This window comes from Mustela putorius, unplaced genomic scaffold (assembly GCF_011764305.1).
Source record: "Mustela putorius furo isolate JIRA1106 unplaced genomic scaffold, ASM1176430v1.1 tig00000596_pilon_pilon_pilon, whole genome shotgun sequence".
Classification (NCBI taxonomy): Eukaryota; Metazoa; Chordata; class Mammalia; order Carnivora; family Mustelidae; genus Mustela; species Mustela putorius.
Genome location: NW_025421428.1, coordinates 11,065,444 through 11,086,829, shown reverse-complemented (window position 1 = coordinate 11,086,829; position 21,386 = coordinate 11,065,444). Strand labels below are relative to the sequence as shown.

Genomic DNA, 21,386 nt, shown 5'->3' with positions numbered 1-21,386 from the left:
CCAGGTTGACAATCAAAAGGAAACCTTTACATGCTGCGTCATATTACCTCGAGAGTCTGGGTCTCCGCGTTTTTCTCTGAATTCTGTGTGGAGACTTTATGTGCTTCTAATCTGTGGGCTTTATAGGGATAGATCTTTTATAGGGAGGTCTTCAGTAGCGAAGGCAGTCGTTGGGTCCCTTCTATCACCGCTTTGTCAAGAAGTTGCCGAAGAACGTGCTTATGAAAATCGCCAGTAGACTAGCCAGGTTTCGTTTTTTTTATTATTATTATTTATTTGTCAGAGAGAGAGAGAGAGAGAGCGAGCACAGGCAGACAGAGTGGCAGGCAGGGTGCAGACAGAGTGGCAGGCAGGGTCAGAGGGAGAAGCAGGCTCCCTGTGGAGCAAGGAGCCCGATGTGGGACTCGATCCGAGGACGCTGGGATCATGACCTGAGCCGAAGGCAGCTGCGTAACCAACTGAGCCACCCAGGCGTCCCCAGGTTTTGTTTTTATTTTTTATTTTTTTTTTAAAGATTTTATTTATTTACTTGAGAGAGAGACAGTGAGAGAGAACATGAGCGAGGAGAAGGTCAGAGAGAGAAGCAGACTCCCCATGGAGCTGGGAGCCTGATGCGGGACTCGATCCCGGGACTCCAGGATCATGACCTGAGCCGAAGGCAGTCGTCCAACCAACTGAGCCACCCAGGCGTCCCCCCAGGTTTTGTTTTTAAATTGTGTTTTAGCTTGCCGTAGAAGCGATGCATGCTCCTGGTGTGAAATCAATCCAGTGAAAAAGGAGAAAGTAAAAAAACCACGAGTGTGTTGTATGACGGAATACCATTCTGGACGTGTTCATTGGAACTAGGAAATGAAATTAACATATTTTAATATTTAATATATTTTAATGGCCCTAATGGGCTGCACTCAGGTTGGAAAAAAAAAAAATCAGTCAGGAAAATACAGAATAGGGAAAGGAAGAATGAGGGAGTCAGGGAACTCGATTTTTTTTTTTTTTTAGCTGTGTGCAATTTTGGTGAAATCATGAATCTGAATTCCTCCCTTGAATAAAACACTGGTACAGATTCTGTCACACCCTCTGTAAGGACGAAAGTAGGGCACTAAGGTGGAGCCAGGAAGACAGAGGCACTGTTTACTAGTTGGGGAAGCATATCTCTTCTTTCTCCAACCTCTGATCTTTGGCCCTCTGTTATATACATACTAATCTTACATCTCTGAACAGAATTTTTATCTGATCTTACTGCGTCATTTCACAGACAAAGAAACAGAATGAGAAACCATTACTTTAAGAATCCAAGATGATAGTAGTTAAATTTAGTTATCAAGTGACTGAATTTCCAACTATTCTGCTCAGTACTTTATATATACATTATCTCTTTTAATGTCACAAAAACCTTATAAGGTATCTATTTTTATTCCCTTTTTTAAAGGATGAGGGTGGGTTAGATTACTTTATTCAAGGGCCTCTGCTTATTTATAAATGACCCAGATGGACCGCTCATTCAGGCCCCAACCGCAAAGCCCAGTTTTCATCTCTGTCCTGTGTTGTTATAAAAAAATCATTTGCATATTAGGCTCGAAGGGTTCTTAGATAATCAACAGATACATCTAGCTGTTTAGCAAATTTGAATACAAATTCAAGGCACTGAAATGACTTGGTCAAGATCATACATCTAGTTGTTAATCTTCTGCAAGTATCTTTAGAACCAGAACTCCAACCTCCTCTGCTTCAGACCTGGGTCTGTGCATCTCATACTATAGCTTGCAAGGTTTTCTAAGTCTTACCATTTCTAATCTTTTAAAAGATTAAAATCCCAGAATATAAGTGACCAATGTGTTATTAAGTGAAATGCTAGGAGCACCTGGATGACTCATTCATTAAGCATCTGCCTTTGGCTTAGATCATGATCCCAGGGTCCTGGGACTGAGCCCAGCATCCAGGGTGTCTGCTCAGTGGGAAGCCTGCTTCTTCCATCTGACTCCCCCTGCTTATGTTTCCACTCTTGAAGTTTCTCTCTCTGTCAATAAATAAATAAATAAAATCTTAAAAAAATAAAGAAATGTTAGAAATAATTTCAGAAGGCACTTTAAAAATCAGCAAAATGAGGGGTGCCTGGGTGGCTCAGTGGGTTAAAGCCTCTGCCTTCAGCTCAGGTCATGATCTCAGGGTCCTGGGATCGAGCCCCGCATCAGGCTCTCTGCTCTGCAGGGAGCCTGCTTCTTCCCTCTTTCTCTACTTGCCTCTCTGCCTACTTGTGATCTCTGTCAAATAAATAAAAAAAAATCAGCAAAATGAGAGAACATAGTAGGAACATAAGTGGTACTTTCTTTTTGGCATCGAGAGATTTCAGAGATAGCTGATTCTCACTTCACTGTGAAAGTAGTTGTTCAAAGAAAAGGTGATTTTAATTGCAGTTTCATTTTCAAAGGCAGTCTGCAATGCTTTGGAGTATTTCTGTTGTTTACTTTTTAAAGCAAGGTGCCATTTTTGAGACTCTTGGTTTTCAACTCGAATATACTAATAGGCTTCTAAAAATGGAATGATTAGGAAGAGTCTTAATTTCATTAAGTGTTACAACCGCCATGAAATATTTAAATAGTTTACAAAATAGAAAGCTTTTGTCTTTTAGTTTCTGGGAAACAGTTTTACAAGGGCTTAAAGTTGGGTTCTTATTCTTTTTTTTTTTTTTAAGACTTTATTTATTTGACAGAGATCAGAGGCAGGCAGGGGGTGGGAAGCAGGCTCCCTGCTGAGCAGAGACACCCCCCACCCCCGCAGATGTGGGGCTCGATCCCAGGACCCTGAGATCATGACCTGAGCCGAAGGCAGAGGCTTCACCCACTGAGCCACCCAGGCGCCCCTTATTCTTTGCTTCTTTTTCCTTGGGAGTTACTATGTGACCTTCACAGGGGTTATTACATACCAATGGTATCTATCCAGAAGTTTGTAAGGAATCGCTTCCTTCAGGTATTTCAGAGCTATAGTGTGCCAGTCATTTGTTTGAAATTGAGAGAAGAAAGGGAACACTAGTTACAAAGACTTAAAATGAGGGGCGCCTGGTGGCTCAGTGGGTTAAGCCTCTGCCTTTGGTTCAGTTCATGGTCTCAGGGTCCTGGGATCAAGCCCCACATCGGGCTTTTCTGCTCAGGTGGTAGTCTGCCTCCCCTACCACCCCTCTCTCTGCCTGCCTCTCTGCCTACTTGTGATCTCTGTCTCTCCAATAAATAAAATCTTTAAAAAAAAATAAAGACTTAAAGTGAAGTGGGTTTTAGACAATTACTTTTCAAATTTGGTGAAAACTATCTTGGCAATTATATTTAGCACATAATTTCAGAGTTTCAAGAAAAGATTATTTGCATAATCATGATGCTGTAACTGGAAACAGACATGTTGAGTAACAGAACAAGTTATGCCTGCTTCTCCCTGGCACCATTTTCAAAGGGACATTAAACTTCTAGGTATCGACTGAAAAAGCCTGGAGGAGCTGGAAAGACTCTTCTAAACCTGACTTTTAACCTCGCTCTCTTAGTCAAGTCTATTTATTTTTCCATTTCCTCTAACTTTGCAAGATCCACTAAAGTTTGCCACTAGTAGTTGAATTTATAATTTGAACCTAGTACTATTAATGACATTTGATACTAGTTTAGAAATTTCCAGAAACCTTCTGGAAATGAGTGAGTTAATATTTGGTGGTTGTAATAAGGTATAATTGTCATTTATTTTTATCAAAAGAGTTGATATTTCAGACCAAAAACCTCTGTAAACAATGTGTGAAGAACCAGAGGTGAAATTGGTGACTGGCCACACATTCACATGTGAAATATCACTTTCATTCTTTGACTTGAAACGTTGTTTCTTGGACCATGGGGGAAGCCCATCGAATCTTCTGGAAGACAGCCACCTTGGAAAAACTAGGGCCTGGCATGTCTTAAATCCTGTGAGTCGGAGAAAAGCATCAAGTTCACTTCCCCTCCATTTGGTGGCACAGTGTGTAACTTGCTCAGCCGCAGGACAGCTGGTTTTTCCTGATTTCATGCACATCTCCATAGACCTTCAGGGGAATTCCACAATCAGGTACAAAAATTGGTTGCGTTTAAGATTCTACTCACCCTAGAGTAGCTACTTTTATCCCACTCCAACTTTTTCCACTTGACTGCTTTCTTGGGTCCTTAGTGAGAAGTCTGAATGCTAAACAAATGGCGAATTTTAAGCTAGAAACTAGCGGAAGCTATTTTAAAGGGGGAAAAAAAAAATCCCAAGAGGTTCATTAGGAATAGTACTTCAGCAACAGACAACCAATCAATTGTAGCTCAGGTGAGCCACTTTGCCACATTAGAAGTGCGTCGAGGATTGTGTTCCTTGATAAAACAAGTAAAAATCCCCCAGAAAACAAGAGGAATGGAAGAGGACCCAATATTGGGGCCCTTGTGTGCTAAGTATTTTACATATATTCTTTAATCTTCAAAGTGCTACTACAAATCTCCATGACTCGGAAGTAAGTAGCATTATTTCCATTTTTTAGAGCTCTCCAGCTTTCCGTGCAAGGCTCTCCCAGTCCGCTATCACCAAAGCCGGTGCGCGCTGCCAGCTGCTTCATTCAGCCTCAGGACAACCCATGAGGTCCCTGTTTTACCACTGAGGAGCCAGAAGCTTGGTTTAAGTTAACTTACAAAGGTCACACACACACATCTAGTAAGTAATGGGACACTAAAATCTTGATTTAACAGTTACAAAACGTATCTCCCGTAAAATGGATAAGATAGAGACACCTATACGTCAAAGGTCCTGAATGAGATGTTTATTATTTGCTAGCAGCATTAGAATTGTTAAGAACCCTAGTAGAATTCTTGGCCTCTAACTACATAGCGACCTGTCTAGGGTCTCTAATAATGTCCATGCAGTCGCACTTTCTGACGAAAATTTATATAGTCACCCACCGAGATCAGAACTTTGTAAATCAGTGTTCTTCAACTGTTCCTGAGAGGTGAATCAGGTTGGCTTAACCCCAACTGACCTGTGTAATTGACGCACTTACATACAGAGTTCAGAATACCCCTTGTGACGCACTTACATACAGAGTTCAGAATACCCTACAGATTACTAAGTAGGTTACGTCACAGTGATTTGTTCATAGTGAGAATTCTTTGTCTTAGAATTATTCCTTCACCATAAGAGAAATGGAAGTGGATTTAGTTGTTGGAAAATATTGTACTGTATTTTATCATTTTAAATTTTTTTCTGCTGGGTTCTCTCTCTTTTTTTTTAATACTTTTTACTTTTTATGTTTTTTTAAAGATTTCATTTATTTATTTGACAGACAGAGATCACAAGTACAGAGGCAGGCAGAAGAGGGTTTGCGGGGAGGGGGGGTGGGAAGCAGAATCCCTGCTGAGCAGAGAACCAGATGCGGGCTCGATCCTAGGACCCTGGGATCATGACCTGAGCCAAAGGCAGAGGCTTAACCCACTGAGCCACCCAGGCACCCCTGCTGGGTTCTCTTTATCCTGAACTGCATTTGTTTCCATTGCCTTGAAATCAGTGGTGCCTTTTTCCTTTCCTCCCTCTCTCTTTTCTGGAAGATTTTGACAGGTTACTGCCCAAACCTAATAAGGTTAAAGATATTTGCAATGTGGTCTAGTTAACCTGGTTTCAGTTACTTCTGCTACAGATACAGAGCGCAAGCACAGGCAGACAGAGTGGCAGGCTAGAGGCAGAGGGAGAAGCAGGCTCCCCGCCGAGCAAGGAGCCCGATGTGGGACTCGATCCCAGGACGCTGGGATCATGACCTGAGCCGAAGGCAGCTGCTCAACCAACTGAGCCACCCAGGCATCCCTGCTACTGTGACTTTTAATGGGTCGCTATAACTATTTCCTGCTTACTCACCTTAAAAGGTTTCACTGTCATGTGGCCTTTTTTCCTTCGGCTGTCCCTTCCTCTTCTTTACCTTCTTTAGAGCATAACATATTTTCACAACTGGTCACTCTGTTTTTGAGAAGTCTCCAAGAACTCAGTCAAGATTAGATCATTGTATTTGTCTAGGAAAATATTTAAGCATTGGCAGGAAGGAAAATTGAGTTGATTACTGAGCAAGGTCTTGTAAGTTAAGCTGCATTTCACTTACCATTTCCAAATAGCAAACTAAATTGTGAGGCATTGTTTGAAATTCTAAGCCCTCCAACTCACTCTGGCTATTAATCGGCCTTGGGAGTAAGTAGGGGGTCATCCTGATTGTTATAGTCTGGTAGGCTCCGGAGTAAAGAATTCTCAGCTGGTTAACAGTGAGAGCAAAATATTTAAACACACACACTAAAAACAAATGAGTAGGGGGCGCTTGTAACTCAGAGAAGACCAAAACAGTTTTGACAGTTTAAATTTATTGTTAACTGTGTCCAACAAAGGAAGTAGACTTGTTGGTTTATCTGCAAGGGTTTTCAGCTCCACCCTTTCATGGTGGAGAATGTAAACTTGTTGAGGCTGCTGGTTGGGGGTGGGTGGGTCTTGGAGAGGTATATCATTGTGCAGTATTTCTAAAGTGGGGCCCATTTTAGTTCAAAGTTACCTAGAAAAGCCTGCAGTATTAAATAAGAGAGAAAAGTGCAGGAGAAAGGACCCAATGATTCAACATAGCTTCTTGGGAATATTTGTGTAGACCTTTGGAACACAGAGAAAGAAAAGGAGAGTATCTACCTAAAAATCAAGTCAGGAGGAGCTTGGCTGGCTCAATTGTGGGAGCTTGCAACTTTTGATCTCGGCTGTAAGTTCCGGCCCCACTATGGGTGTGGAGATTACTTAAAAATAAAATCTTGAAAAGAAAAAAAGAAGTCTGCTGTTTCCCAACCAAGTTCCGGGTAACAGGTGTTCATTTCCTGATCCTCACCAGCACAGGGTAAGATGGACAGTTATCACCTCCATGTGGCAGATGGGGGTGCTCTGAGAGGTGGAGTCATTGTCTGAGGCCACCCAGGTAGTGCATGCGGGAGGCTGGATTGGAACCCAACGCGTTAACTGTGGACCCAGCGTTTTTCCCACTAAGCGGCAACGTGATTTCACGTCTGAGCGTTTCTTGGCTGAACAAGTTGGGAACCACTGGTTTCAGAGATCGACAATCACTGCTTGTAAGCCCCGCGTTCCTTCCCCAGCCACTCAGAGCGGCTTGGTCGCTCTCGGCCTCGACGTCCCTCCCTATCTGTACCCTCCACGGCATCACCAAACCAGGCCCCACTCCCAAAGCGCAAGTCTGCAGGTCACCTTGTGCCTCCGCGGCTGCTGGGCGCTGGGGAAAGAGCATCCCGAGCGAACTCTGATCGGCTCGAATGGGTGCCAAGGGAAAGTATTGTCCTTAAGTCCAAATTAGTGCTTGGCGCAGGGGAGCAACCTCAGGCCTCGGTAGAGCACCGGTAATAACAGGGGCCGGCTTCGTTCAAAGGCGAGGGGTGGTTCTAAGAGCAGAGAGCGTGGTCGCTAATGATAAAGTGGGCGGGGACAGTTCTCCCGGTTCCCGGTCCCGGACGCCCTCCCGCCTCCCTCTCTGCGTCCTTCTGGACCCCCGGGCGGGGCGGACAGGCTGGAGGGCGCCCAGGAGGAGGGTGGGCCGGGGGAGGGGGCGGGGCGCGCGCGTGCGCGAGCTGTCAGGCCGGCCCCGCCCCCGGCGCGGCCCCGCCCCCTCCCACCGCCCCTCCCTCGCTTCCCCCTCCCCTCGCTCTCCGGGTGTGGGGCGGGCTGGCGGGCGCTGCGGCGGCCGCGGCGGCTGCTTCCTCGGGCCATTTTGCAGAGGAGCGACGGGGAGGAGGAGCGGCTGAGGAGACCCACGGCGAGGAGCGGCGAGCCAGAGGAGGCAGCGGCCGCGCGCGTGCCGGGCTTTCCTCGATCGCGGGGATCTCAAGGGGCGAGGGGACCGCCGAGGAGGGGGACCCGAGAGCCGCGCCTGCCGCGCGGCGCGCCCCTTCCCGCCCCCTGCACCATGAGCTGGGGCACCGAGCTCTGGGTAAGTGAGGGGCCGGGCCCGCCGGGCTGGGGGGAAGGTGCCTGGCGCGCCTGGTCAGGGGGCGCGCGGGCCGGGCTGCCTCGGTGGAGGCGATGGCGCGCTGGTCGGGGTCCCCGAGGCCTGCGGAGGAGACGGAGGGGGGGGCCTGGGTGCCCCTCGTCGGCCTCGGCCCAAGTAGGAGGTGCAAGCCAGATTCGCCCTTCCGAGGCGAGGGGAGCTGGTCTCAGTACTTGGCCGCCGGAGGAGGGGGCACGGATCCGGGTCCCCCCGGCGGCCGGAGGAGGGGGCGCAGACCTGGGGCTTCTCGGCGGCCTGATCTGGGGGCGCGGATCTGAGTCCCCGGCGGCCCGGGCAAGGGGGCACGGACCTGTGCCCCCCCCCAGCCCCGGTGCTTGGGTTGGCGTCCGGGTCCCCCCCACTCCGGCGGGCTCGGCTGGAGGTGCAGATCTGAGTCCCCCCGCGGCCCGAGGAGGGGGCGCGGATCTGGGTCCCCCGGGCGGCCGGGGCAGAGAGCGCGGGCCGGCCTCCCTCTCCCCGGCGCCCCGAGGCCAGTGTGGTGTGTGGAAAGAGCAACCTTAATCCCTCGGGGCGAGTAACCGTCGCGCGGCTGACCAGCTCCGAGGGGGGCGTGGAGGCCCTCGGATTTTCCCGGCTGCGTTATTTGTTCGGGCGCCCCAGCCGCGACTGCCTAGGGCTGTTCCCCCCGGCGGCGGTGCTCCTCTCGGGGGCGGGGCGGCCTCGGCCCGGCCGGGTCTCAGGTCTTGGATTTTGGGGTGCAGAGGCGAGAAGTGGTGTCTTCCCTCTAGAAGCGAGGACTTTTGACCTGTGGCGGCGCGGGGCGCACTTGTAGTTCTAGCCGAGCAGCTCAGATCCTGGATTTGCGGCGGGGACTGCGGCGTTCGGCCTGGAGGGGAGAGTAATCCGAGTTAGGGGGAGAGCTTGTGTGACCCTGTTCAGGGGGAGGCTTCGCGGGAGAAATCATTCTTTTAACTGCTCAGAGGAAACAGTTTACAATGGGGAAGGTTGGCGGCGAGGGGAGCCCTCTGGGATCCTTAACCTGGGACTGCGGGTGGGTAAACAAGACGCGCCGTGTCTGGAACCTCTTGCTGGAAGCTCTCTCCCCGGAGCCGGGCGACCAGGGGATGCCGAGGCAGTGCACAGGCCTCCCCGGGGAGGAGAGGCTGTGGCTGGTGGCATGGAGCTTGTTTCTCTGCCTTTCCCTGGATTCCCGGGGAAATCCCTGGGAAAGAGATGGGCAGTGCGGCGTCCGGGGAGAGGAGTGGATGAAATCTCTCAGTCATTGCTCTGAAATGTTCTCAAGATGAGCCATTTCCCATGATGAACTCAAAAAGTGCCTCCTTTCGGAATTCCATTTGTAAAGGGTGTGGAGGAGAAAGTGTGGGGTGGTGGTTGCTGTCTGAGCTGAGGCCAAGAAATCTCCCGTCAAAATAAAACAAGGTTAGAGCAGCTATAGAAACAGAGCGCATCCTCCCTTAATTTATTTATTTATTTTTTTTGGCTTTAATTGTTTTTACATAACCGTTTCTTAGGCTCAGAAACAGCTACTGTCATTGACCCCAAAATCCTGAAGGCAAAAGCTCCCTTAAATTAGTGATGTATTCTCTAAACATCTTCTTGTCCAAAAGGACTCAAGATTTCAGCTGATGTTTACAAATACTCATTTTTAAAAGAAAATAACTGATGGTTTTCAGTATTTGTACATCTTAGGCAAAGTCTATCATTTAAGTGCAGTGTTTCTTTCCTCTTCCATTCCTTTTCCACTCCCTTTGGCTCTTTTTAGCTTATCTGATTTAGCAAATCAGAAGTAAATTTTATCCAGACAAGAGAAATCCTGGCCCGCTCTCTCTTCGCTTGTTCAAACGAGAGAAAGGGCCATGGAGGAAAAAATACAGTATTTTTTAAGTGCAATAGGCAGGGTTAAAGGGGCTGAGTACAACGTGGACATCCCAGGGATGTTAGCGAGTGGCGTAAATGGTGATGGGGAAAGAGAAGGTAGCTGTGGGAAGAAAAGAACAGCTCTAATCACCTGCATTGTTCTGTGTACTTCTTTTAGGGGGCCGCAGGGGTGGGGGTGGGGAAGCAAGGACAATGTTGTTGGAAATAAATAGGAACTGAAATATCTGTGATGTATGATACGAAGTCTTGATTTGGTTCAAAATAAATGGGGGTAGGGATGTTGGCAAACAGGCGTGGTGAGGAGGTGGTGCTTGTTGAAGCTGGGTGATGGGCATAGAAGGGCTCATGATGGGGTGCTTCCTACTGTGTATGCTTGGAATGTTCTACAATAAAAGTGAGTGGAAAAGATTTCTAAGGAGGGGGTGTGTGAAAAAGCATTTCACTAGAGTAGGAGCTTTTGGGCTTGAGTGGTTTATAGTTTAATAAGGGGAAAGGAATAAACACATTATTTGCACTAGTAAAAGAAGTGCAGTATTCGAGTTATAGAGTGAAATGCTAAGAGATTTAAGGGCAACAAAATGTCTCTTTTCTGCTGCTTTATTTTATCAGTATTTGAGTTTTTTTTTTTAAATTGGCATAATGAAGGATTCTGAAAAAGAAGCTTCCTGTGCTTCGGTGGTAAGAGACTGGGTGAAGTGTCCTGTTGGGCAGCGCCAGACGGCCCAGCGGAGAGCAGTCATTGAGGGTTTTCCCTGAATGGTGGCTTGGACTCATGCACGTGGGTAATGAGATAACGATAGGTTGCAAAGCCCAAGTTGGTAGAATTATGTTTCTAGGTGGGGGGAGGCCGCGCTATGGTTTGGATGGGCCTGAGTTATTTGTAACAGGTGGCTTCATAGACCTTCGCAAGTAACACCAGGTTTTACACATTTTTTTAGGGCTTTAGTCAAGATCAGCACAGGCTTTTAAGACCCATGGGTTTCTAATGGGCACATTACGCTTGCTAGGCCTGCTTTCACTGCACATCCTCCTTTAGGTGAAGAACAGCTTTTCTTTCTGGGGCGCCTGGGTGGCCCAGTTGTTGGGTGTCTGCCTTAGGCTCGGGTCATGATCCTGGCATCCTGGGATCGAACCCCATGTCGGGCTCCCCAGTTGTTGGGGGGCTTGCTTCTCCCTCTCCAGCTCTCCCATACTTGTGTTCCTTCTCTCACTATCTCTCTGTAATAAATAAAAGAAATCTTTAAAACAAACAAACAAAATCCTTTCTCTCTCTCTTTTTTTTTAAACACCTCTCTGTAGGGTTACACTTTCATATTCCAGGAAACTTTGACAAATCATGAAATGTCAGGAAGTTATCATACCACTATAAAAATGAACTCAAACCCGTAATTTATAATAACTTTATTGGATTAGCTTGTATTTAAATGGTGGCTTTCTATTTTTGTATCAGAAGTTCATAACAAATGGCTGTTTTTTTTTTTTTAAGATTTTATTTATTTATTTGAGAGAGAGACTGTGAGAGAGAACATGAGCGAGGAGAAGGTCAGAGGGAGAAGCAGACTCCCCGTGGAGCTGGGAGCCCAATGCGGGACTCGATCCCTTGACTCCGGGTTCATGACCAGAGGTGAAGGCAGTCGTCCAACCAACTGAGCCACCCAGGCATCCCACAAATGGCTGTTTTAAAGTGATTAGGATATAATTAAGTAGTTTCTGTACAACTCTTAAATTTTTATTTTTTGTGGTTTTTTATTTTTTATTTTATTTTTTTTTAATTTTTAAGTTAACTCCACATCACACACGGGGCTCAAATTCACAACCCAAGATCACGTTGCATGCTCTACTGGCTGAACCACACAGGGCCCCCCACCCCACTGCATATTATTCCCTTTTAATAAATTCTTAATTTTTTAATTGAACAATTACTGTATGCAAGATACTGGTCAACTCATGTCATGTACATTGAAGGATATCTACTTATTTTGGTGGAAGAATATAAAGCAGGTTTTAACTCTAGTCTGCAAAATCAGAGTCAGGAGAGAGATTTATGTTTCTGAGATTAACCAAACTGCATTTACTCAAGCCTTTGTTACAAAAGGTAATGTTAGGGACACCTGGTGGCTCAGTTGGTTAAGCATCTGCCTTCGGCCCAGGTCCTGGTCTCAAGGGTTCTGGGATCGAGTATCACATCGGGCACCTTGTTCAACGAGGAGTTTGCTTCTCCCTCTGTCTGCTCTGCCTGCCGTTACCCCTTCTTGTACTCTCTCTCTCTCTGACAAATAAATAAATAAAATCTTAAAAAAAAAGTCATGTTAATAGTGTAAATTGATTGCACTGGCTTGTTGAAGTTGTGACTGATCGTTGGAGAAATGGCCAAGCAAAAATTTCTCACATTTGAATGTTTTTTGTTACTTACTTACTTCGTAAAGGGAAGTGACAAGTTACTGAAGTATCACTTCAGCTTTTTATTCACTTGCTCATTAATGCAAAGTATAAATAAACCCACTGGAAATTTTAGCTTTCCTCATAATTATTCTAATCTTTGCCGCTAACAAATGACTAAATGACAGAACCCAGTTTTGTGGTCTCCCAGTGTCCTCTCTGCTATCTTCATGGCTTTACTTTGGTGCTAATAAGAAACGGAGTCACCCCAAATCTCAAAAGCAAGAAAGCAAGCAGCGAGATTTTTTAACCTGAGTTTCTAAGGCAATGCCAGGCATGCAATGTACATTTCACAGTATGTTGAATGTGGCGATACTGATGGTGGGGTGCACTTTGTAGAGGCAGCCGTGAAAAGAGTTATCTACCAACTGTACTGAGAACAACGCCTGACTCATAGTAGGAATTCAGTAAATATTTATTGAATAAACGAATGGATCTTTTTTCCCTTTTTAACATTTGCTTTTTTTAAAGTGGGAGGGTAATTTTAACACCTTTTTGCCCTTTTGCAGTCGTAAACATTTTTGATAACTTTAGGCATCTTTTTTTAAGAAAATAGTACTTCTATTAAATATATTAAATATATATATTAATATATATATTAAATAGACTTTATTTTTTAGAGCCATTTTAGTTTCACAGCAAAATTAGGTGGAAGATATAGAGATTTCCCATATACCTCCTGCCCGCAAATACGCACAGTCAGGTAACTTTTTCACTTTTATTTTTATTTGTTTATTTTTATTTTTCTTTTTTTAAAGATTTTATTTATTTATTTGACAGAGAGATTGCAAATAGGCAGAGAGCCAGGCAGAGAGAGGAGGAAGCAGGCTTCCTGCTGAGCAGAGAGCCCGATTAGGGGCTTGATGTGGGGCTTGATGCCAGGACCCTGGGATCATGACCTGAGCCGAAGGCAGAGGCTGTAACCCACTGAGCCACCCAGGCACCCCCCCCTTTTTCACTTTTAAAGTAAGGCTTGAAGACTTATCTCCCCTGGGGTTCATGGTGCTGATGCCGGCTGAGTATGAGTGTGCTTGATAGAAGAACACTTTACACTGAGTTAAAATTGTAAACCAGGCATTACTGATTCTTTCTTAATCTTGGAGTAATTGACTTAATAGTTCCCAGTTTAGGAAATGAGAATGCAGGATGCGAAATGTAGGGCAGAATTCGCAAGGACTCCTAGCTCTTTGCCTTTGTTCTTAAGCATTCAGAGATTTCCACTTGGGATAAAACATAGCCAGACCAACAGGGGAGAGAGATGTTCATAACTGCCAGATCTGTGGTGAGTGGAGCAGAACGGCCTTCGAAGATAGGCTAAATGGAGTTTAATTCTGTCATCCCTGCCTTGTCATTACATGGGCTTGGCACCACCTTTTCTGGTTAGTAGATAGAAAGCAAAAATGGGAGCTCTGGCAGTCTCGGTTCCCTCATCAGCTTGTTGACTTCACTTTATCTAGACATAAACCTGAAAATTTGTGTAAATGGCATTTTTGGTCAGTAACACTGTACTTCAGGCACTCTGACGGAGTCTTGTACATGTCTGTGCTTACCTTATAATATAACTTGTGCTTTACATCTGTGCAACACGGAAAATGCTCTCTGGAGGACTATTCAAGGATCACCCACTTCCTAGCTAAAGCTAATATTATGTTTCCTGCAAGTATTACTCATACTTGTTTCATCAACACCGCCCACATTGAAAAACAAGGCTTTATTTTGACACTTAAAAATTGCAAGCTACCAAGAATACATGAATGTCCTAGGAAATTATCTAATTAGATTTTAGAATGTGGGTGTGAAATCTTTTAGAATTAGTGTTTATAATGAAATATTTGTTTCCTTTTTTAGTAACATATACTCATACTAGTTTCAGGCTACTAATGTGTCTCGTTTAAAAAAATGTTAAAATCTGGGGTTATCTAGCTGGCCCAGTCAGTAGAGTGTGTGACTCTTGATCTCGGGGTCGTGAGTTTGAGCCCCACATTGGGTATAGAGATTACTTAAGAATTAAATCTTTAAAAGAATGTTAAAATCACAAAAGGCCAAATTATGTATATTATGTTACAGAATTTTGAGAGTATAAAAGTTGGTGGGGTTTTTTTTTTTTTGGAGAGTATACAAGTTTTTTTTGTTTATTTGTTTTATTTATTTATTTATTTATTTGACAGAGAGAGAGAGTGATTACAACTAGGCAGAGAGGTAGGCTGAAAAGCAGGCTCCGTGCTGAGCAGAGAGCCCGATGCCTGGGATCATGACCTGAGCTGAAGGCAGAGGCTTTAACCCATTGAGCCACCTGGGCGCCCCGAGTATACAAGTTTTTAATATTGATTAGTCACGGTCCTCCAACTGGACCAACTTTTAACTCATAAATCTCATCCCCTTCGTAAATTCTGTGCTAAATATATGGAAAGTTTAAACAACTTCAGTTTAAATAGATTCAAACCACCACCCACCCCCAACAACCAAAAGAGGAAACTTCCAATTTCATATTGTAAAAGTTACAATACCTGCTCACATTCAAGCTATACTATCACAATAGCTGTGTTGTGCATTTTTTGACATTTAGAACCTGCCATTCTAGTAAATAGAATGAAGGTTTTACGAAGAATTAGCTCTTAGACTAATGTCGGTCATTCAGTGTATAAAGTTCAGCAGGTACAGCCTCCCTTTGTGCTTCTCTACCCTCTTTATGGATTAGGAAAGTAGAAGTCGCTCCTCAATTGCATAAAATCTATATAGTTCTTGTGATCTTTTCGTTTGCACTGTGCCCTGTCACCTTACACACAGGGGGTGGGGAAGCAGGCTCTCTGCTGAACAGAGAGCCCAATGTGGGGCTCGATCCCAGGGCCCTGAGATCATGACCTGATCCCAGGACCCTGGGACCATGACCCAAGCCAAAGGCAGAGGCTTTAACCCACTGAGCCCCCCAGGCGCCCTGTTATGGACGTTTTCAAACATGCTTACACTGAGTAATACCATGAGCCTTACAGCCTCACCATCCAGCTTGAAAGTCATCAGTGTGTTGCTGTTCTTTTCTCTTCTTCTTGGCCCCACCGGGTTTATTTAGAGCCTCTGGTTTCCTTCACCACGTCTCGTAATGCTAGCCTGCTGCCTCCCTTTTCTAATGTATCTTTTACTATTTATTAATTTATTTTTAGAGAAAGAGAGGACGGTGGGGGAGGAGCAGAGGGAAAGGGAGAGAAAGAACCTTTTTTTTTTTTTAATTTTATTTATTTATTTGTCAGAGACAGAAGGAGAGAGAGCGAGCGAGTACAGGCAGACAGAGAGGCAGGCAGAAGCAGAGGGAGAAGCAGGCTCCCCACCGAGCAAGGAACCCGATGTGGGACTCGATCCCAGGACCCTGGGATCATGACCTGAGCCGAAGGCAGCCGCTTAACCAACTGAGCCACCCAGGGGTCCCAAGAGAGAAAGAACCTTAAGCAGGCTCCATGCCCGGTGTGGAGCCAAGCCTGAGATCATGCATGACCCCAGAGCTGAGATGAAGACTCAACTGAGCGAGCCACTCGGGGCTAACCCACTTTTCTGAGCAATTAGGCAGAGAACGAAAATTCTTCTGCCCATCTCTTAAAATGCGAAGACAGGAGAGAACCCCGTTGTTAAGTGCCCAGTGCACCTTGATTAGAGGACTTAAGTGTATCCTTTTATAAGCTAACAAGGACTGTGTAAGCTTAATAGTTTTCTCCATTTATTTATTTATTTGTTTATTTATTTATTAAATATTTTATTTATTTATTTGACAGACAGAGATCACAAGTAGGCAGAGAGGCAAGCAGAGAGAGGCGGGGGGAAGCAGGCTCCCCGCGGAGCAGAGAGCCCAAGGCAGGGCTCGATCCCAGGACCCTGAGACCATGAGCTGAGCTGAAGGCAGAGGCTCAACCCATTGAGGCACCCAGGCACCCCTAGTTTTCTCCATTTAATAAAGGAGACTCCGAGCGGTGAAGCTACTGACCAGACTCTATCAAACCACGAATGCTCGCACTCGTGCTACAGGTTTACGTTGGTTGTATTTTTGTTTTTTGTTTATTTGTTTGTTTTTTCCTGATACAAGACAAGCATAGTTGGGGAAACTGTATCTTCTGTATTCATAGCTTACAAGCCCTTTTTTACCCATTGCTCACTCATACTTCTCCATGAGTGATACCGGTTTGGCTCTGTACACCCTTTGCCGTTACTCATATCGAGAAGCCTGGAGAGCCAGTGACTCCCTGGGCTGAGCACTGCAGCCCCAGCGGAAACTGTTATGAATGAAGCATATGTTCCAGCAGGTGTCTCGTGTGTGTCTAGTGGTTCCTTCATTTTTTCAAATCCAAAGTTAATTTTTTTCTTCCTTTCTAGTTTAAAGAAATTAACTTGTAAAAGTATTAAGAGTAAGGTCAAGTTTCTGATTTCGTTGTGTCCCAAAAGTATGTCTTGCTGTAAAGTATTTTTGTTGTTCTTGAAGAAAAGCATTTCTTTTTTATTAAATTGGGAAAGAATGAAGAGGTTCTAGAAATTGACCATTTGGGGGTGCTCTGGCAGTCCCATGCAGGACCTGCAAAGTTTTGGTTCTCAGGGACTAAGAAAACAAAAACATCTCCCCTGCTATCTACAGCAAAAGAAAACATGGCACCTTTAAAGGGATCTATTCCCTTTATATTTTGTTTGCACAACCAAAACTGAGAGCGGGTTCCTGAAATGCATTAAAATACCCAGCAGGTTCTTGGGAGAAATGGTGTGGGCGTTGCCAGATGAGAGAGAAAGCACAGCAGGGCCCAGCGAGGGCTGTGCTCCTTGCCTAACCTTACACTTACTAGCATTAGTGCTGGGCAAGCCCTCGCATTTCTGTTCCTTGGTTTCCCCACCCGTAAAGTGGTATGATGACGTTTGCTTCCTCTTCCCGAGAAATCAGAAAGGTGAGTGCTTGTTTGTGAAGTGCTTTGAGAGCACTTCACAGTGAGAGGTGATGGGTGAATCCGAATTAATGTAATAATGGGGAGGAAAAAAGCTCTGTTCCTTGGAAACCAATTGCAGAATTCTGCTGCAGTCAGGACTCCTGAAAAACGAGCAATTCACTGTCCTAGCCTTCTGGTTTTCACAGTGAAGTCTTTGTCCTTCGATTTAAAATTCTTTTTACATGTTAACAATAAAATAATAGTGGGAAAATGCCTGGAAATCGTTGCTTTGGAAAGGAAGTCTGGGTGTTAGGAGACCATGAATGTTTATCTCTTTTCTTTAAAAAAAATGTTTTAATATGAAATGCACTCCATGGGGACGTGGGTGACTCAGTCGGTTAAGCATCTCCCTTCGGCTCAGGTCATGATCCTCGGGTCCTGGGATCCAGCCCTGCATCAGGCTCCCTGCTTGGTGGGGAGTCTGCTTCTCCCTCTCCTCTCCCTCTGCTCCTTCTCCCACTTGCGCTCTCCCTCTCTCTCTCAGATAAATAAATAAAAATCTTTTTTAAAATAAATGCATTCCAAAACGCTGACCATACCGATATTTAGCAATATACTTGGGTCTGCTAAGATATAATTTTAATGTTACCTCTCCAAGGGAAGTAGCTTTGTTTGGCTATTATTACCACTTTTTTTTTTTTAATTTTTTATTTTTTATAAACATATATTTTTATCCCCAGGGGTACAGGTCTGTGAATCACCAGGTTTACACACTTCACAGCACTCACCAAAGCACATTTTTAAAAAGTTATTCTGTGGGGGCACCTGGGTGGCTCAGTGGATTAAGCCGCTGCCTTTGGCTCAGGTCATGATCCCAGGGTCCTGGGATCTAGCCCCCCATCGCATCGGGCTCTCTGCTCAGCAGGGAGCCTGTTTCCTCCTCTCTCTCTGCCTGCCTCTCTGCCTACTTGTGATCTTTCTCTCTGTCAAATAAATAAATACAATCTTAAAAAAAAAAAAAAGTTATTCTGTGGTTGGGACCCTGGGCTGGCACAGTCTTTTGGGCATCTGACGCTTGGTTGGTTTTGGCTCTAGTTGTGATCTGTGGGTGGTGGGATGCAGCCTACATCTCCTCGTCTTTCTTCTCCCTCTGCCCCTCCCACTCATGCGCTTTCTCTCTCAAATAAATAAATAAATCTTGAAAAAAAAATTTAAAAAGTAAAGTTATTCTGTCAGATCACAAGAAAAAAATTGTAACTGTGTATGTTAACTAGACTGTAGTGATCATTTCACAATACATACAAACAGAATCATTATGTTGTACATCTGAAACTAATAATGCTATATGTCAGTTCTGTCTCAATTTCTAAAAAAAGTTATTCTGAAGTCACATTATGTCCCATCCCCCCGCCCAAAAGCTGGATGTTTGCTGCTTGAGACCACAATCTGATGAATTATTCTACATATTGGCTTAGTTTGAGATTGACTTCTACTTAACAAAGAAAACTAAGAAGCTTAAAAGTATCTGCCCTAGGATGGATATATATGGAAATGCCTGGCATTGTCTGGGCAAAGAAATTTGGATTTTATGAGTGTGTTTGTACATATAAATTTAGTTTTTCACGGTGACTTCAAATTTTTAGATTTAAATTTACTTAGCCTTAAAAGTAGGTTATCTAGTATTATTTGTTCTAGTTCTGTGAAAAGTGTTGGTATTTTGATAGGGATCGCATTAAATCTGTAGATTGCTTTGGGTAGTACGGGCATGTAAACAATATGTGTCTCTACCAAAATAAAAAGCATTTCTATGGTGAAGGAAACCATCAACAAAACAGAAAGATGACCTGCTGAATGAGAGAAGATATTTGCAAATGATATATGTGATAAGGGATTAATATCCAAAATATATAAAGAACTTGTATAACCCAGCACCCAAAAAACCCCACAAATAATCCAATTAAAAATGGGCCGAGACCTGAACATTTTTCCAAAGAAGACATCCAGATGACTCACAGACATATGAAAAGATACTCGACGTCACTCATTATCAGAGAAATGCAAATCAAAACCACACAGAGATATTACCTTACACCTGTCAGAATGGCTAAAACCAAAATGACAAGAAAAAACATATGTTGTGAGGACGTAGAGAGAAAGGAGCCCTTGTGCCCTGTTGATGGGAATGAAAAATGGTGTAGCCACCATGGAAAACCATATGGAGGCTTTTCAGAAAACTAGAAATTGAATTACCATATGATTCAGTAATTCCACTATTGGGTATTTACCCAAAGAACACTAAGTAGGTTCCCAAAAACTCTAAGTAGGTTCCACACCCAGCATGGGCTTGAACTCATGACCTGAGATGGGAGTTACCTGCTCTACTGACTGAGCCAGCCAGCTGCACCGAAGACAGAAACTCGAATTTGAAAAGATACATGCACCCCTATGTTTATTGCAGTATTATTTGCAATAGCCTAGATATGGAAGCAGCCCAAGCATCTACCCACAGATGAAGGGATCAAGAAGAGGTGGTGGCATATGATTTAGCCATAAAAAAGAATGAGATCTTGCCATTGTAAAAACAGGGATGGACCTCCCAGAGCATAAAATGCTAAGGGAAATAAGTCAGAGGAAGAGATCTCGTTTGGCTTCATTCATAGGTGGAACTTAAGAAACAAAACAAACAAAGAAAAAAATAAAGAGGCAATAAAATAGAATCTTAAATACAGAGAACATGCTGATGGTTGCCAGAGGGGAGGGAGTGGAGAGATGGGTGAAAGAGATCAAGGGAATTCAGAGTGCGCAGATCCTGAGGAGTGCGGAGTAATGGGTGGAATCATTATAATGTATACCTGAAACTAATATAATGCTGTATGTTAATTACACTTTAAAAAAAGATTTCTCATTGGTACAATGAGGATTTAATCATTAAATAATGTTCCATTTAAAAAAAAAAAGGTTGTCTACTTGCGTTGTTCAATTTTCTAAAGATACTAAGGTGTACATGGAGAGTTTCATCCTAGGATAGATTATTTATGTATTTATTTATTTATTTTTTAAAAAGATTTTATTTATTTATTTGACAGACACAGATCACAAGTAGGCAGAGAGGCAGGCAGAAAGAGAGAGGGGGAAGCAGGTTCCCCGCTGAGCAGAGATTCCCAATGCGGGGCTCCATCCCAGGACCCTGGGATCATGACCTGAGCGGAAGGCAGAGGCTTCAACCCATTGAGCCACCCAGGCCCCCCCCCCACCAGGATAGATTTAATTCTTTTTTTTTCTTTTTTTTTTTTTTTTTTAAGATTTTGTTTTTTTATTAGAGAGTGAGCACGAGCAGGGGGAGAGGAAGAGGGAGAGGCAGGCTCCTCACTGAGCCGGGAGCTAGACTCTGGGCTCTAGCTTTAAAGTCATACAATGGTATGTCCAAACCTAAAAGAGTACATGGGACTGGGGAGTGAACAGAGCACATGAAGAGGAGCCTAAAAAGGTAGACTGAGGTTGACAGCTATGTGAGCCCTGTGGCTTGACCTTGAGGGCACACAGCTGGCCTTGAAAGGAGGAAAGCAGGGAGTCACGTTGTCTCCTTCCTGCAGGGTGGGGGTTGGACAGAAGCTAATTGCTTTAGGCCCTGGTAGGTTCGAGGCTGATTGGGTTCATTGCATGGGTTGGAGTACAGATCAGCCCCTAGTACTGTTTTTATATGGGTGGAATTAGCTTAGAATGAATTGCTAGGGGGCCTTGGATGCTTCTAGCAGGGTGCGTCTGGGCTGGCGAGCCGGGGGATTGGGAGGATGAGGCCAATTCACCGCTTTGGCTTGTGGGTTAAATAGTATGTCAGCCTCAGGTCTGTTCGTCCCTCAGCTGGGCACAAAACCAAAGCCTACAGTCACTTCTTTCTGGTTCTCTTTCTGGTCCTGCTCCAATGGCACTACCGCGGTTGGGTTTGGCCAGGGGTCTCTACTTCGACTTTATTAAGCTAACGGATTTGGGATTTTCAATATGCCTGGAGGTGACTCCTGCTCACCAGATTCCCAAGACTGACAGATAAACTGAAATGCACATTTTAAATATTTCTTTCTTTTTTTGTTTGTTTTGTTTATTTATTAGACAGAGATCACAAGCAGAGAGAGAGGGGGAAGCAGTCTCCCTGCTGA

At 44.5% G+C, this 21,386-nt stretch overlaps 1 protein-coding gene across 13 annotated transcripts in view; it reads left to right on the top strand.

Moving 5' to 3' along the window:
* Window positions 1–7,676: 7,676 nt before the first annotated feature.
* FNBP1 (formin binding protein 1) overlaps window positions 7,677–21,386 on the top strand; it is a 143,465-nt gene continuing 129,755 nt past the window's right edge. For 12 of the 13 annotated variants that reach the window (XM_045082583.1, XM_045082594.1, XM_045082593.1 and 9 more), the window contains exon 1: window positions 7,811–7,984. In XM_045082583.1, coding sequence (XP_044938518.1) covers window positions 7,961–7,984 — 24 coding nt within the window. In that variant the 5' untranslated portion in view covers window positions 7,811–7,960. Of the gene's footprint in view, window positions 7,985–21,386 lie in introns of all 13 variants that reach the window. The other variant, XM_045082595.1, reaches the window with a different exon arrangement.